This window comes from Procambarus clarkii, chromosome 59 (genome assembly GCF_040958095.1).
Source record: "Procambarus clarkii isolate CNS0578487 chromosome 59, FALCON_Pclarkii_2.0, whole genome shotgun sequence".
NCBI lineage: Eukaryota > Metazoa > Arthropoda > Malacostraca > Decapoda > Cambaridae > Procambarus > Procambarus clarkii.
In genome coordinates, this window is record NC_091208.1 from 21,643,436 (window position 1) to 21,657,755 (window position 14,320).

Sequence of the window (14,320 nt, forward strand, 5' to 3'; positions counted from 1 at the left end):
TGCATCATGAGTTCATCTATTAGTTGAAAGTGACTCCACGTAGGAATGGTGTGCTTACCAAATCTGCAAAAGCTTATTATTTATTATACTTTGTTTTATTACCATAAACCATTTAGTTTTGATCTCATTTAGGGACCACTATTAAGAATACTTACTTTTGTCCAGGTGATGTTATAGTGTGTATATCTATGAGGGCCTTTATGAGCTTCAGTGGTGGCAACCTTCACCTTACACTCAAGAGTAACTCTCCCACCTTGCAGTATAGATATTTCCTCTTCAGGTTTACCTTCCAGCACAGGCCGACCTGAATTTATATGTAAATTTTTCCGTTTTTATGCAATGTTTTATTAATAATGTTATGACTCAACATAAATGACTATCTTCTACTCCCGGCAGTGACTGCAAGCCACCCCCATATTTAAATGTATAAGATATAAACCCAAATGATTTCTTATACAGTTATTAATAAAAATACTCTTGCAGAGAAAACTCACGATACATTACTGAAATTATCAAACACTACATTAATTGACAATAAATTTATATAACCGATTTATATTACCTGTGGCAAATTGCAGTTAAAATAATCATACAATGAACAGCACACAAGAGCTCATAATGCTCACCAATAACAATGAGAGTAGTAGAGAGCTGTGCCTCGCCTGCAGGGTTGACAGCCACACAAACATATACTCCAGCATCCCTTGGCCTCACACCCACGATGGTGATGTCCCGCCCACCTACCCCTACCACTAATCTGGAGGAGGACACGAGGGCCTGGGATCCACTATACCATAGACGTCGCGGTGTGGGTGACCCTAATATAAGAAAATGAATTGAAAGATCAGCACTAAGTGCTTACTCAATGATAACTTACAACTTTCACTTATTTGAAAATATCAATGATCATTACCAACCAACTGTTCAATAATGCACCATTAAACAGCTATAGCCCTTAATCAAGATTAAAAGACAATTCTTTTCTCCACTACAAGTGTTTAATAATTCTCAAGGCAAAATAACTTATTTCCTTGAACTATATAACAAATCTACATCTACATAAAAAATAAAACACTGCCAGTCTAAATATATTTTTACTTTGCTATTTGATAAAGAAATTGAAAGTTAGATATGCACATATCAGCACTGGCTGTCTGGCCTCTCCATGTGTTCCCAACAATAAATAGTCTGGGCTCCTTGGTCAGGTCACGGGCGGCTCCACGATATGAAAAAATATTACTATCATTTTATGTTTTCCAAGTTATTTGTTAGATTATAACTATAAATTTGGTGTTAAAATGTTCACAAATGAATTCTCTACAGAAAAGATGCAAAAACAAATGTGTATGTATTATGCTCATGTAAAAATGTTCCTGTGTAAACATGTGGGCTTGGCGAGTCCTGCACTTTGACGCTTAAAATGTTTACAGTCATTTTATGTTTTCTACATTACAAACTGGGTTATAACTTAATTTTTGATAAAAATGTTCACAAATGAAGTCTCTAGAGAATAGATGCAAAGACAAAAAAGTATTTATAATAGATTGTGCACGATAGTGATGAATGTTTATTAATAAGAATTGGACGACACATTTCAGCATTGTCAGAACGTTTACCGTCGTAGTACGGATGAGGCATTTTAGCTTCACTGGAATGTGAAAGTGTTAATTAACTAACCAGTAACAGGGCAAGGCAGGGTTACAGTCTGATCTTGTGTAGTGGTAAAGGAGGTGCTCACAGACGTGTTGCGTGGTCGGCCATCAGCAGGCAGCAGTGTTGCTTCAGCTCCACCTGTGGTAGTAGTTAAACATGACCCATATCTTATAATAGCATCAGTCTACACAGTATATACTTTTTAATAAGCAGTAATCAAATTATAATCATTCTTAAGGAGACTTCCTAATTTGCTAAATTTTATAACACATAATTATTTCCACTATTAATTATTGACAGAGTTCCACTAAGAGGTTGTTCTGGAAACTGGAACACATTGGAGGGTGACGGGTAAGCTTCTAACATGGATGAAAAATTTCCTAACTGATAGAAAAATGAGGGTTGTAATCAGAGGCAATGTATCGGATTGGACGAATGTCACAAGTGGAGTACCTCAAGGTTCAGTTCTTGCACCGTAATGTTCATTGTCTACATAAATGATCTACCAGATGGAATACAGAATTATATGATTATGTTTGCTGGTGATGCTAAGATAATAGGGAAGATAAGAAACCTAGATGATTGTCATGCCCTTCAAGAAGACCTGGACAAAATAAGTACAGTATATGGAGCACCACTTGGCAAATGGAATTTAATGTGAATAAATGCCATATTATGGAATGTGGAATTGGAGAACATAGACCCCACACAACCTATAAATTATGTGAGAAAAAATTAAAGAATTCTGACAAAGGAAGGGATCTAGGGATATGCCAAACTAGAAGATAGAAGAAAAAAAGGCGATATGATCACTGTGTACAAAATAGTAACAGGAATCGATAAAATTGATAGGGGAAGAATTCCTGAGACCCGGAACTTCAAGAACAAGAGGTCACAGATTTAAACTAATGAAACAAAGCTACCGGAGAAATATAAGAAAATTCACTTTTGTAAACAGAGTGGTAGACGGTTGGAACAAGTTAGATGAGAAGGTGGTGGAGGCCAAAACCGTCAGTAATTTCAAAGTGTTATATGACAAAGAGTGCTGGGAAGATGGGACACCATGAGCATAGCTCTCATACTGTAACTACACTTAGGTAATTACTTAGGTAATTACTATACTTCTAAAATTTTGCTGTCAATTATGACTAATGTACTCCCATAAGAAGCAATTATCTGGAGCAAACCTGGAGTGAGAACTGTGGTGGGTCCTGGAAGAGCTGTAATGTTAACCCTGGGAGGTGCCTGTACTCCCACTCGCACCACTTTGCTGTCTGACCCAGCGGAATTCTCCACAATGCATTGATACACCCCAGAGTCATCCACTTGGGCTCCTGTGATCACCAGTTTCTCACCATCACCAATAACCTAGTGGAGAATCATAAACTTAACAATTAAGATTTGTAAGTTTCACATTTTTATGATGAGGCATTCTCAAGATTTAAAACAACAAAAATAACAAAACCATGAAGTATCTACCTGGGATGCCTAACTTTTCATTTCATTATTAGAAAACAATGTCTAAATCTTTATGTTAATTGAAGCCATCTAAGAAAACAAATTATCATATATAAAAAACAAAAGACCTATGACTTTATATACAGTATATAAGATTTATATATCATATACTAGGTATTACAATATACAATTACCATATATTTTATTTAACCAAGGAATCTCGTAAAAATACAAGACTTGCAGCAATTATCTTAAATCATCTCCTTTACCAATCATTCCCAAGCTTTCTTAAGTCAAAGAATCTCAAAACTGTTGAATGCATTGGTATACAAAAATATTAATAAATGCGCTAGTAGAGTACTGACAGCCTCAACAGGTTCATCCATATATTAAGAAGAAGTATGAAAATATAAAGACATGACAACAATGCAAGAATAAGGAAGAGAGCATGTTTTCAGTGGCTGCTTGGTGTTGCTCCATATCTACCACAGACATCAAATCTGAGGGGTGACAAGAAATGCATCATTAAGGGGAAGAGAGAATGCTTCCCATAATCATGCCTTCCTAGCTGACAGCCAAGTGAATTATTACATCTAGTTAAAAAAAAAATAGCTACATAACTTGCTCAGCAACTTGGGTCTTTGTGCTGGTGTGAGAGAGGTACTCAAGACTTAAAACTGGTGAACAAAAACAGAAGATTCATTAAGACTATGCACTACACATTGTCACTGTCAATGAACACAAAATTGCCTACAGTATCAGGAAGACTTAGAACACTTACTTTTGTACTGCATTGGAAGAATTAATGTATTTGAAAGTACAGTGTAATACAGAATAGACAGTACAATACAGTACAGTATTAATAATTTGTCAAATCTAAAAGCAAACCCAGGCTTTGGGTGACACTTAAAAGCAGCTAAAAGTCACAGAAAATGGCTCAAAACACCAAACCAATTTCCATGTAATATCTTAATTATAATTTTGAATAATAAGGCTCACTGTGTGGTGTGACTGGCGAAGGTCATTGCCCATGAACCAGTGCCTTATGGGTGCTGGTGAACCCTTCAGAAGGTGACATTCCAGAGTTGCGTGGCCGCCCTCCATCACTGTCACCAGTTCCTCTTCGCCTTGTCGGTGATGGCTTCCTGGCCTTGTGCCAGCAATCTGTGGAGGCACTGCATAAAATTGAGCCAATTAGGATTAGAACTGGCCTTTGAGGGTTGCAGTTGGCTTGTCAAACTTTGAACTAGACTCTAAAGAATCTAGTTTACAAGACTAGTCAAGAAAATAAATAACACAAGACATCAACCAGGAAAATGTATAAATGTCTGTGTCAGAAATTCTGTACAAGGCATCAGTTTGCATCAGAGTTCCTGAACAAGGCACCAGTCTGTGTCAAGTGATCCTGTATAAAGGCACCAGTCTGTGCCAAGAGATCCTGTACAAGCCACCAGTCTGTGCCAAGAGATCCTGTACAAGGCACCAGTCTAGTTCAGAGATACAAGGGAACAGTCTACATCAGAGATATGAGACATCAGTCTAGGTTTTAGAATCAAATTATAGTACCAGTAAGAAGTAGCAGGTTATTACAAATTGATTTTATTGACGAGTTTGGACATGAAGAAGCAGTGAATGAATACAAAGCACTGTTTATGACATATTTGTTTATATAAGAATCAAATGACCTTACAGGTTTCATTGGTAAATGGTAGCACTTTACTGTAAATATATAGCTCTTGAAATAGCACTTTCTCTGTAACTAGCTGACATTGTAACTATAAGGTGTGAAGGATAGATGAAATTGTTTATGTAATAATCTAAGATGAGGTCTGATAAAGACCTTTTGTGCCCTCTGTAATGGTTTTGCACTACCGCTCACAGGATGAGTATGGGGTGCACAATAAACTAGCCGCCTTCGGCGGCAATAAAAAAAAAAAAAATGGTAGCACTCAACTCACCAAGAACATTGAGCATGAGATGTACATCAAGGACGCCTGCAGCATTAGAGGCAGTACAGGTGTAGATGCCCGCATTATGACTGCCTGCCCGAATCACCCTCAGTGTGTGCCCATCACCACTCACATCCACGTTTCCATGGCCACTCACTCCCACAATAGTCCCATCTCTCGACCACACAACAGATGGTTCTGCCAAAATGACAAGCTCATCACTGCATTATTTTGAATCAAGGTATGATAATACATGTTACACACTGTCAAGTCAACATACATAATGGATAATAGACAACAACCATATGACTGTTTCATCTTGTAACTTAGAATTCCTTGTAAATTTTGTATTAGCTGGATTTTAAAATTCAGAGTTTTGGCATTTACAGCTTTTGCGGGTAGGTACCGGTAGTTCAATGGGTTTATAACTGTAGGTGAAAAAGCATTTTATTCCATGTGCCTGTAATTTCCTTGCTAGTTTTTCCTGTGGTACCTTATGAAAAGCTTTAGCAAAGGCCATGCATATTAAACCTACTGGAAGTCCTTTGTCTGAATAGTTAGTTTGTTATAAAAAATATGAGCAGATTTATAAGGCAGAATCTATTTTTAACAAACCCATATTACATTGATTTTACACAATTGTTAGCTGTGGGATAGTGAATGATTCCCTTCCTTAGGATTCTCTCCATGAGCATGCAGATGTGTAATGTCAAGCTGATCAGATGGTAGTGTTCTGCCAAGCTCTTTCTGCCTTTTTTAACATAGGGGTGATATTTGCATATTTCCAATCTAGGAGAACTATCTCTTGATCCAGAAATTTTCTGAAAAACTCTAAAAAAAATTCTGGTCCAGTCTGGTCCAGAAAATTTTCTGAGTATCAGTGTAGGCATAGTGCATCTGCTAGTTCCTTTATGACTTTGTATTGAATTCAACCCACAGTTTTTTTTTATTCTTTTAGTTTGTCGATGCTCTTCCCAATTATGTAGCACGTTATGGGTGCACCCTTAATTTGTTCTGTTCACCTCCTTAAAACATTTGTATGAATAATGGGATGTCTAATTTTTTTAGTGGGAATACTGATATAAAGTATTTATTCTGAGTGTTTTCTGTCCTTTTATTATCCATTATGACTTGGTTAGTCTCATCTTTTAAGGGTCATACCGAGTCCTTTGTTTTGCTTTTACTTCTTATATAGACATAGAACAACTTTTGATCTTTCGTTATGTTTTAAGCAAGTTTTCTTTCGTAGTTTTGTTTGCAGATCTGATTACCTGAGTGGATGAATTTAATACCCATTTATATACTGTATTTCATAATTTATGATGTTCGTTGTGGGTTTATACCTTCTCCAGAGGGCCCCGCTTAGTTTTCAAAGCTTTTTTTTTTACTACCTAGGTCATTCATCTAGTTCACATTTCTTTTCTTTCTCCTTTTTGGCATCTATTTTTGAATAAGCTCATTAATGACATTAAAATTTTCCCTTGATGCTTCCATCCCATGATCACCTATTAGCTCCCTCCAGGTGATGTTTTGCAATTCCTCTCTCATACCTTGATAGTCTCCTCGAGTCTGGCCTGAAAATCAGTCTTTTTAATTTTGAAACTGAAATTTTAAATTTTAATTTTAAACTGAAAAAAAATTTCAGTCTGGCCTGAAATCTAGAAAGTAATCCTCCTGGACCTTTATGTGGGTTTCTACAATTGTAATCCATCTTAGAATATTTTGATCACATGACAGGGGTGAAATTTTTCCCTACTTGAATTTGATTGATCAAGCAATCTTCAGATGTTAGCATAAGATCTATAATGCTGTTACCTTCTGTTACCTTAAGTGGGCTCTGTCATATGCTGTATGGGATTGGAGTCCTGTGCCAGGTCAAGAAATTTCTCCTAATAGCCAATACCTAACAGCCAAAACTGTACTACTTGGCCTAGTATGTAAGGCCCAATTTGTCTAACAAGCCGAATTATTTTTGTTGTTTCCAAATATCTCTTTCCAAATTGGTTTATTCCAATATTATTATATTATATTAACAACATGAATTACTGCCTTAGTTATGCTTGGTCATGTTAGGTTAGGTTTGATAAAATGTATGTTAGTTTTGACTCAAATAAAAAATACAAATCATATATAATGTAATGTAATGGAAAGCTTTATCATTCCATTATAATTTTTTTTAAATACTGCATAATACTTCATGAAAATTTGGATTGTTTGTCTGTTCTGAACAGTTTTTTTATAAACATTTACTATTAAAATTTATGGTAACCTGATAAAACAAATATTTAAGAAGGTATGATCCCATTTTCAATATAGGCCCATTGAGTGTCCCATTCCAAAAATTTTCTCATTTATGATTTTGTACAAAATTTTGTGAAAACATGATTAAATTTTTTGTTAATTTTTCTGTACACCGACCCGAGTACAGTCTGGTAAAGCAAATGTGTATCTTTCATCAGCATGCAATATCCAGTAATTAATTTCATCGGAACTGAATCTTTCCACTGCATCCGATTTTCCTGTGGACCAGATTTTACTGAACGGTAATATGTTATAGACACAAGTATAAAATAATACATTCCATTCCTTACCAGGTGTGGCTGTAACTGGACACACAAGGACAACACTCTCATCTTCTTTCACAGTAATTTCTGTCACAGCATCATCTGGAACATGTGGGGACACTGCAAGAAAAAACAATAAAGTTAAAATACTGTATGTGTCCTTACAATGAGGAACTTGTCACTAAAAACTCAATAAAACATGGTTGATCACAGCTCAACAAATTTCTGAGACTGCAGGTGAAATCTGCTCCTCCCTGTTACTTGTAGGGATGGTGGGGTTTAGCTTGTGGTGCTGTACTCATAATTACAGGATCATTTCATGCCCCATACCTGACCCTTTACATGTGGGTGCTCTCTATCACCCCATCTCCTCCAGTTGACTACTTCTAGGAGTATTCTTTGCTTCTTTATTACCATATATTCAATATATCTTTACTGCTCCTCTTACTTCACGCCTCCTTTCTCATTCCTTCTGGTCCACTTACTATCAGTGTATGTTAACGTGGCTAGGACTGTTTCTAGGAGTCATTTTAAACCTGTCAATTTATACCTTCAGTGGACTATTCATTAGCTTTGTCTTGGCATTTATACTAGTGGTTCTATATTAAAGGAAATTAAAATTTAGGTTCATTCCTTCTCTGATTACTGTTTACCATTGTGTAGCATCCATTTACTCTACATTTACCCATTTACTAAGTCTACCTCTTGAAGATTTCGAGGATTCGTATCCCCGTGGCCCAGTCTCTGACAAGGCCTCCTGGTTGCTGGTCTCATCAATCAGGCTGTTTGATACAGCTGCTCGCAGCCTGATGTACAAGTCACAGCCTGATTGTTTAAGTATCCTTTCAAGGTGCTTGTAAACTTCTCTTCTGAACACTGAGAGGTTTCCAGTTATGTCCCATATATGTAGGGGAAATCCAGTTTACTATCCTACTATTTATTGATTGAACATTTGCAGTTCACACAACTGTTTTAGTAATTACACTATTTAATAATCATAATGTTTAATTTTAAATTCCATATTTTCTTACAAATAAACCACTTACTTATTTAAAAAACTGTATATAAAATTTTTTGTTCCATTCCCATGTAACTCCACACCCATCAGGAATATTGTATAGCTGTATACCTAAGACTTGTAAAGTGAAGTTGAGAATGTCTTGGCCAGCAAGGTTGGCCGCAGTGCAGGTGACCACACCCTCGTCCTCGGGGTCCAGCTCTAGCAGGCGCAAGAGTGAGCCTTTATCCACGATCTGTCAGGGTTATACAACATTTCATTCTTCACATACGAAACCCTCACAAGTTTCAAAGTGCTATATGATAAAAACACTGGAAAGACGGGACACCACGAGGTAGCTCTCATCCTGCAATTACACTTGGGTAGTTATATGCTGTTATCGTTTACATTTCTAAAAAATATTTATCCTTATTCAAATTATTATATAAATCCAGTTACAGTATTACATAAACTAAGATGGATACATATACAGCATATTATATATATGACAGCTAATAGGCCAAGTTGCCTATATGCCAAATTTTCATTAAATATTATATTAAAAAGAAATTCTTATGCAAGAATTAAGCTTGGCTTAGTATGCAAGGCCCAATTTTCCTATCAAGCAGTGATTTTTGTTATTTTCAAATACAGTGTTTCTTTGCAAATTGGCCAATTCCAATTAATATTATTATATTAAGAAAATGAATTACTGACTTAGTTATCTTAGGTTAGGGTAATTTAGGCTTGATCAAATTTGTCAAACATATAGACACATACATATACATATATACTCACACACACACATACTGTAAATATAATGTGTGCGCTCAATTTAGTTCAGCTTTAAAGTTTATGAATCATATCCTTGACTGTTTCAATATTTAGTCACTGAGGTCACATATACGTTATGTATTTGAAATAAATTATTTTAATATACTGGTATATTAATATGCAATACAAATTATTGAAGTTTGAATGAACAAAACAATGGAAACCGATTTAGTTTGCCTGAGAGAAATGAGGCAAGTAATGCTATGACGTATCAGGTGGAGGCGATGAGTCACAATAACGTGGCAAAAGTATGTTGACCAGACCACACACTACAAGGTGAAGGGACGACGACGTTTCGGTCTGTCCTGGACCATTCTCAAGTTGATTGTGAGAATGACTTGAGAATGGTCCAGGACGGACCGAAACGTCGTCGTCCCTTCACCTTCTAGTGTGTGGTCTGGTCAACATATCAGGTGGAGCATCAACCACAAGGCACAACCTGGTAGTGAGGATGATCTGGAGTAATGAGTGTGTTGGCATGAGTCCAGGAGATGGTGGGTGTTGGGTTGCCAGATGCTTCACACATCACCTCAGCAGTCTGGCCTGCCACCCCCACTACACGTTGTTGGATATTAGCTCGCTCTATCTTGGCTGGAACTGCAATGCCAAATATTAAGTTACTGCATCTAGAGGACTTCCACATATTGTACGAATATATATACAAATGAGTAATTTAATCATGTTTTCCAACTTGATCAAAGTTTTGTAGTTGAATGTTTTTTAAATATCTGGAATCATGTACAATATCATACGCATGCAGCTACATGCACAAATATGGGATGCCACAAGCATTGTTCTCTGCCATTGACTACTAACGGGTAATAACATTTATACAGTAATTACATATACATACACCTATAAACAATCATTAGATGAGAACACATTTGCTCTCCACAAACACAACTAGACAAGAAAAATTAGGCAAATCCAAACACATGCAACAAAGTGGATTCCATAATAAAGAAACATGAACTACAAGAGGCCTATGAAGGAAAATTAAAAAATACTAGAAGTGAGCACTTTGGAAGTCAAATATATAAACAGAAAATATGATAATCCCCCATAATATTACTGTTTGGGGAGCTTGTTTGGTAGTTTCAAGGCTTCGGTTCTTTTCAAGCCAGCAGTGATTCGTAATGGATCGCTGACTTCCTGCATGCATTCCTGGAGGGGCGGTACAGTGTCACCTGCTTTCTGCACCACTGTGATGGAGGCCAGGTTCTGGCTCTAGTCCCTGGTAGGTCAAACACAACTCTGCAGCATTGTGACTTGGTAATTGTGAGCCATCTTAGCAAAATCGCCTTACGGTGCCACCAGGGCTGGGTATTCAAATTAATGTATAATATAGTAATTCTTTGTTACATGAGAACTCAATATACAGCATTTTGCTATAAAATTTCTTATCAATTAGGGAATGAATTTGATATACAGTACATTATGTTACACTCGTATTTATAAAAAACTGCATTTCTAAATTAATATTTTTGTGGGATAAATATTTAAGGCCAGCAGGTGGTCGTTGACACAGCAATTGTGCAAACAAACACAAACCCCTGCTCACTATAACAGTACACCATATGCTACACATGCCATAAGGAGAGGTTAGAGGCATTAAATATGCCAAAGTTAGAAGACAGAAGAAAAAGAGGCGATATCATCACTACGTACAAAAAGTAAAGGAAATCAACAAAATTAATAAGGAAGACTTCTTGAGACCCGGAACTTCAATAACAAGAGGTCACAGATTTAAGCTAACTAAACAAAGCTGCTGAAGAAATATAAGAAAATTCACTTTTGCAAATAGAGTGGTAGACGCTCGGAACAAGTTAAATGAGAAGGTTGTGGACAATAAAACAGTCAGTAGTTTCAAAGCGTTATATGACAGAGTGCTGAGAAGACGGGACACCACGAGCGTAAGTCTCATCCTGTAACTACACTTAGGTAATTACATCTAGACAAGCATGTCACCGAGTCATATTATAAAATATTGCTAATGTATATAAATAAATTATTTAAATATGTTAAAAAATATAAAGTGGCAGAAGGCTGTTTTTACTAAGTTGTAAGATGTTTCATAAGGAAAAGGTGGGGTAGTAGTAATATACAAAGCATTTGGGTTTCCAACTAAAAATATTTCATTTGCATTTTGGAAAGTCAATATCCACATTATTGCTATCACAATATATGTGAATCAGTATAAATGAAGAGGAAACTGATAAACTGTACATATTAAATAAAACAAATATATTGTAAAGTTTACTGAGAAGATGTATGACAACATGGTACAATTTGCTTGGCACGATGTCTGGTAATCGATTCCTGCCTTTTGGAACAAGAATACAGTACTGTATTTATAAACAAATTAAATAATTTATTCATAGTACTGTACAGAACATCAAGAAAATGCTCACGAGCACATCTCCAATTTTATAATAGGAAACGGCAGGAAAATAAGAATGCTAGAGGTCTCTGGAATGCCTCTTCATTTTTTCCTTACAAATTTAAGTTGAAACTATGCAGCTTTAATTGTCACTCTGTTTTAACAGAATCCCCCCCCCATGCAAATTGAGGGCTTAATATACTAGTACTATCCAAAGCCATTCAAACTGACCATTTTATGATTTGTCTAAGAACAAAATTCTCAGTTTTATTAATGCAGCAAACAATTCTTGCAACAGATTTTTTTGTTAATAATTTTCCTGTTATCACAAGAGCAAGCTCTTTATGTTATTCGATCACCAACACCTGTCACTTTCTTTCTTCTTATGCTCTTACCTCCTTTTCCTTAACTTGAAAACTATTCTCTCCCATTCATATTCATGCAGTTTTTTTTAGCTCATTCTTATCATGCAGTTTTTAGCTCATTCTTATCATTCTTCTATATCTTCCTACCATTCTATCCAGCTCTCTTTCCCATAACTTCTGTTATCCATAAACTTCAAATTGAAGATTGGCTTTGGGGGTCAACCTAGCATCAGAAGAATGATTGGATGAGATATGATCAGTATACAAAATATTGAGGGGAAAGAGATAAGTGACAAAGACACTATTCCATGTTTGGGATGACTGAATGAAATGTTATAAATTATAAACACAAACAAGTCAAAGGTATAAAAAAGTATTTGTGTGCAGGGAGGATTATAAGTTAGTGAAATAAACTATGAATGAAGACAGTGGAAGCGGCCTACATTCTTAGCTTTAAGAGCAGGCATAACAGAGCTTTACAAAATGAAGAGGATTAATAGAACAAGGTACCTGATAGTTAATTGGCAAAGCCTAAGATCTTTTTCTAATTCCCTTTCCAACCCCATAATGGGCACAATATCCAAAAGCAATGACAATTCAATGCCGAATGAATGTCATCAACGTTGAATTAACATTGATTCAACATGCAACACCACTGATCCCCTTGGTGGGATCAGTGGTGGTGTACTATTGCCCACTCCCAATAAACACAGTTAAGTGCACACACATCTGATCTGAGCAGCGTTAATATTTGCAAAAGAAAATAAGGCATTGGTTAAAATTATTGGTAAAACAACACAACCAATATCCAGTTTTTGTTAGTAAAAAAATTTGGATCCATTTGTGTGGGTACACCTTGAACAGTGAGGGTATAGGTGAGGGTGTCCTGACCGGCAGCATTGACAACAATACATGTGAAGGGGCCACCATCACCTTTGCGAACACGACGCAAATGCAGCTCGTGTCCTCCAGCTCTGATCTGACACAGTATATACAATATATAATATAATCAGCAACATGCAACAACCATCATAAACAGGCTTATGCTCAGTTACACACACATTTCCATATTAGTTGTACAGTAATTTGAATTTTGTTGCAATCTGCAAATACTGTACCTCACTGTATTGTATTGGAATTTGTTTAGACAGAGCTAAAAACTGAACTAGTAGTAAAGTTACTCTACCAGTACACAGAATATTATATATTATATTCTCCAGTCTTGTCAGTCTGGAGCTGACAAGACTTGGAGAATTGCACCAGACCTTATGAGACCAACTGGGAGACAGGATCAAAATGCTTTGCATATTAGTGGCTTTATTAAATATATATACTATACTCTGTATCAATTATTAAGCCACCAAACCAAAATTTAGGAGAAGCAACAAAAGATGTTTTTTAATGGGTAATAAATCCATGAACTCTCTTACCTACTGAACTCAGTCTTAAATACTAAGACTGCTTCAAGTCAAAATAAAGCTGAAAAAAGTCTTCAGGAAGCATGTTGAGACCTCCTTGTCCTTGTGGAGGCTACTAGAGACTGTTGCCATCAGGTAAATTTAGCTAAATTCTTGATTTTTTCCATCACTGTCAGCATTATACACTCTAATCAATCAGGTTTAACATCATTTGAATAAGATTTGGCTGAGAAAATGGATGGTAATGTTTCCTGACTGACATTTTGAATAGTGTAATAAAATACAACTTCTTAACTAACCTGATAGTTAGCATTTGTGAATGGAGTAATTGGTCGTCCATGTCTGACCCAGGACACTGCTGGTGTTAGTGTACTCTCAGCCTCACAAGTCAGTACCAATGGCTGATTCAGAACAACATCCAGAGTCTTCTCTAAAGGAGATATAATGCGAGGTGGACCTGGAGGATATATTTTCAATGTTATTGAAAGACAATAACAACTCATAGGTTAAAATCATGTGAGGATTGAAAAAAGTTGTACTGTACTACACATCATTCTAAAAAATAAACAGAACAATTACAGTGTGAGCTCAGTTATCCGAAGCACGCTGAATTGAATATTTGGGTAATCCGGCCAAAATTGGGTTGAATTGAAATACCCCTTTAAGAGCAGCCTCATAGTTGCCCCATCCTCCCCCAGCCAG

At 36.2% G+C, this 14,320-nt stretch overlaps 1 protein-coding gene across 5 annotated transcripts in view; it reads right to left on the reverse strand.

The window, feature by feature from the left end:
• LOC123768192 (hemicentin-1) overlaps positions 1 to 14,320 on the reverse strand; it is a 119,578-nt gene that overhangs the window by 48,278 nt on the left and 56,980 nt on the right. For all 5 annotated transcript variants that reach the window (XM_069306959.1, XM_045758602.2, XM_045758601.2 and 2 more), the window contains 11 exons: positions 13,918 to 14,075; positions 13,056 to 13,179; positions 9,895 to 10,052; positions 8,754 to 8,877; positions 7,652 to 7,744; positions 5,070 to 5,258; positions 4,111 to 4,286; positions 2,841 to 3,021; positions 1,678 to 1,791; positions 627 to 818; positions 156 to 304 (listed from right to left, as the gene is read on the reverse strand). In XM_069306959.1, coding sequence (XP_069163060.1) covers positions 156 to 304; positions 627 to 818; positions 1,678 to 1,791; positions 2,841 to 3,021; positions 4,111 to 4,286; positions 5,070 to 5,258; positions 7,652 to 7,744; positions 8,754 to 8,877; positions 9,895 to 10,052; positions 13,056 to 13,179; positions 13,918 to 14,075 — 1,658 coding nt within the window. The remainder of the gene's footprint in view (positions 1 to 155; positions 305 to 626; positions 819 to 1,677; positions 1,792 to 2,840; positions 3,022 to 4,110; positions 4,287 to 5,069; positions 5,259 to 7,651; positions 7,745 to 8,753; positions 8,878 to 9,894; positions 10,053 to 13,055; positions 13,180 to 13,917; positions 14,076 to 14,320) is intronic.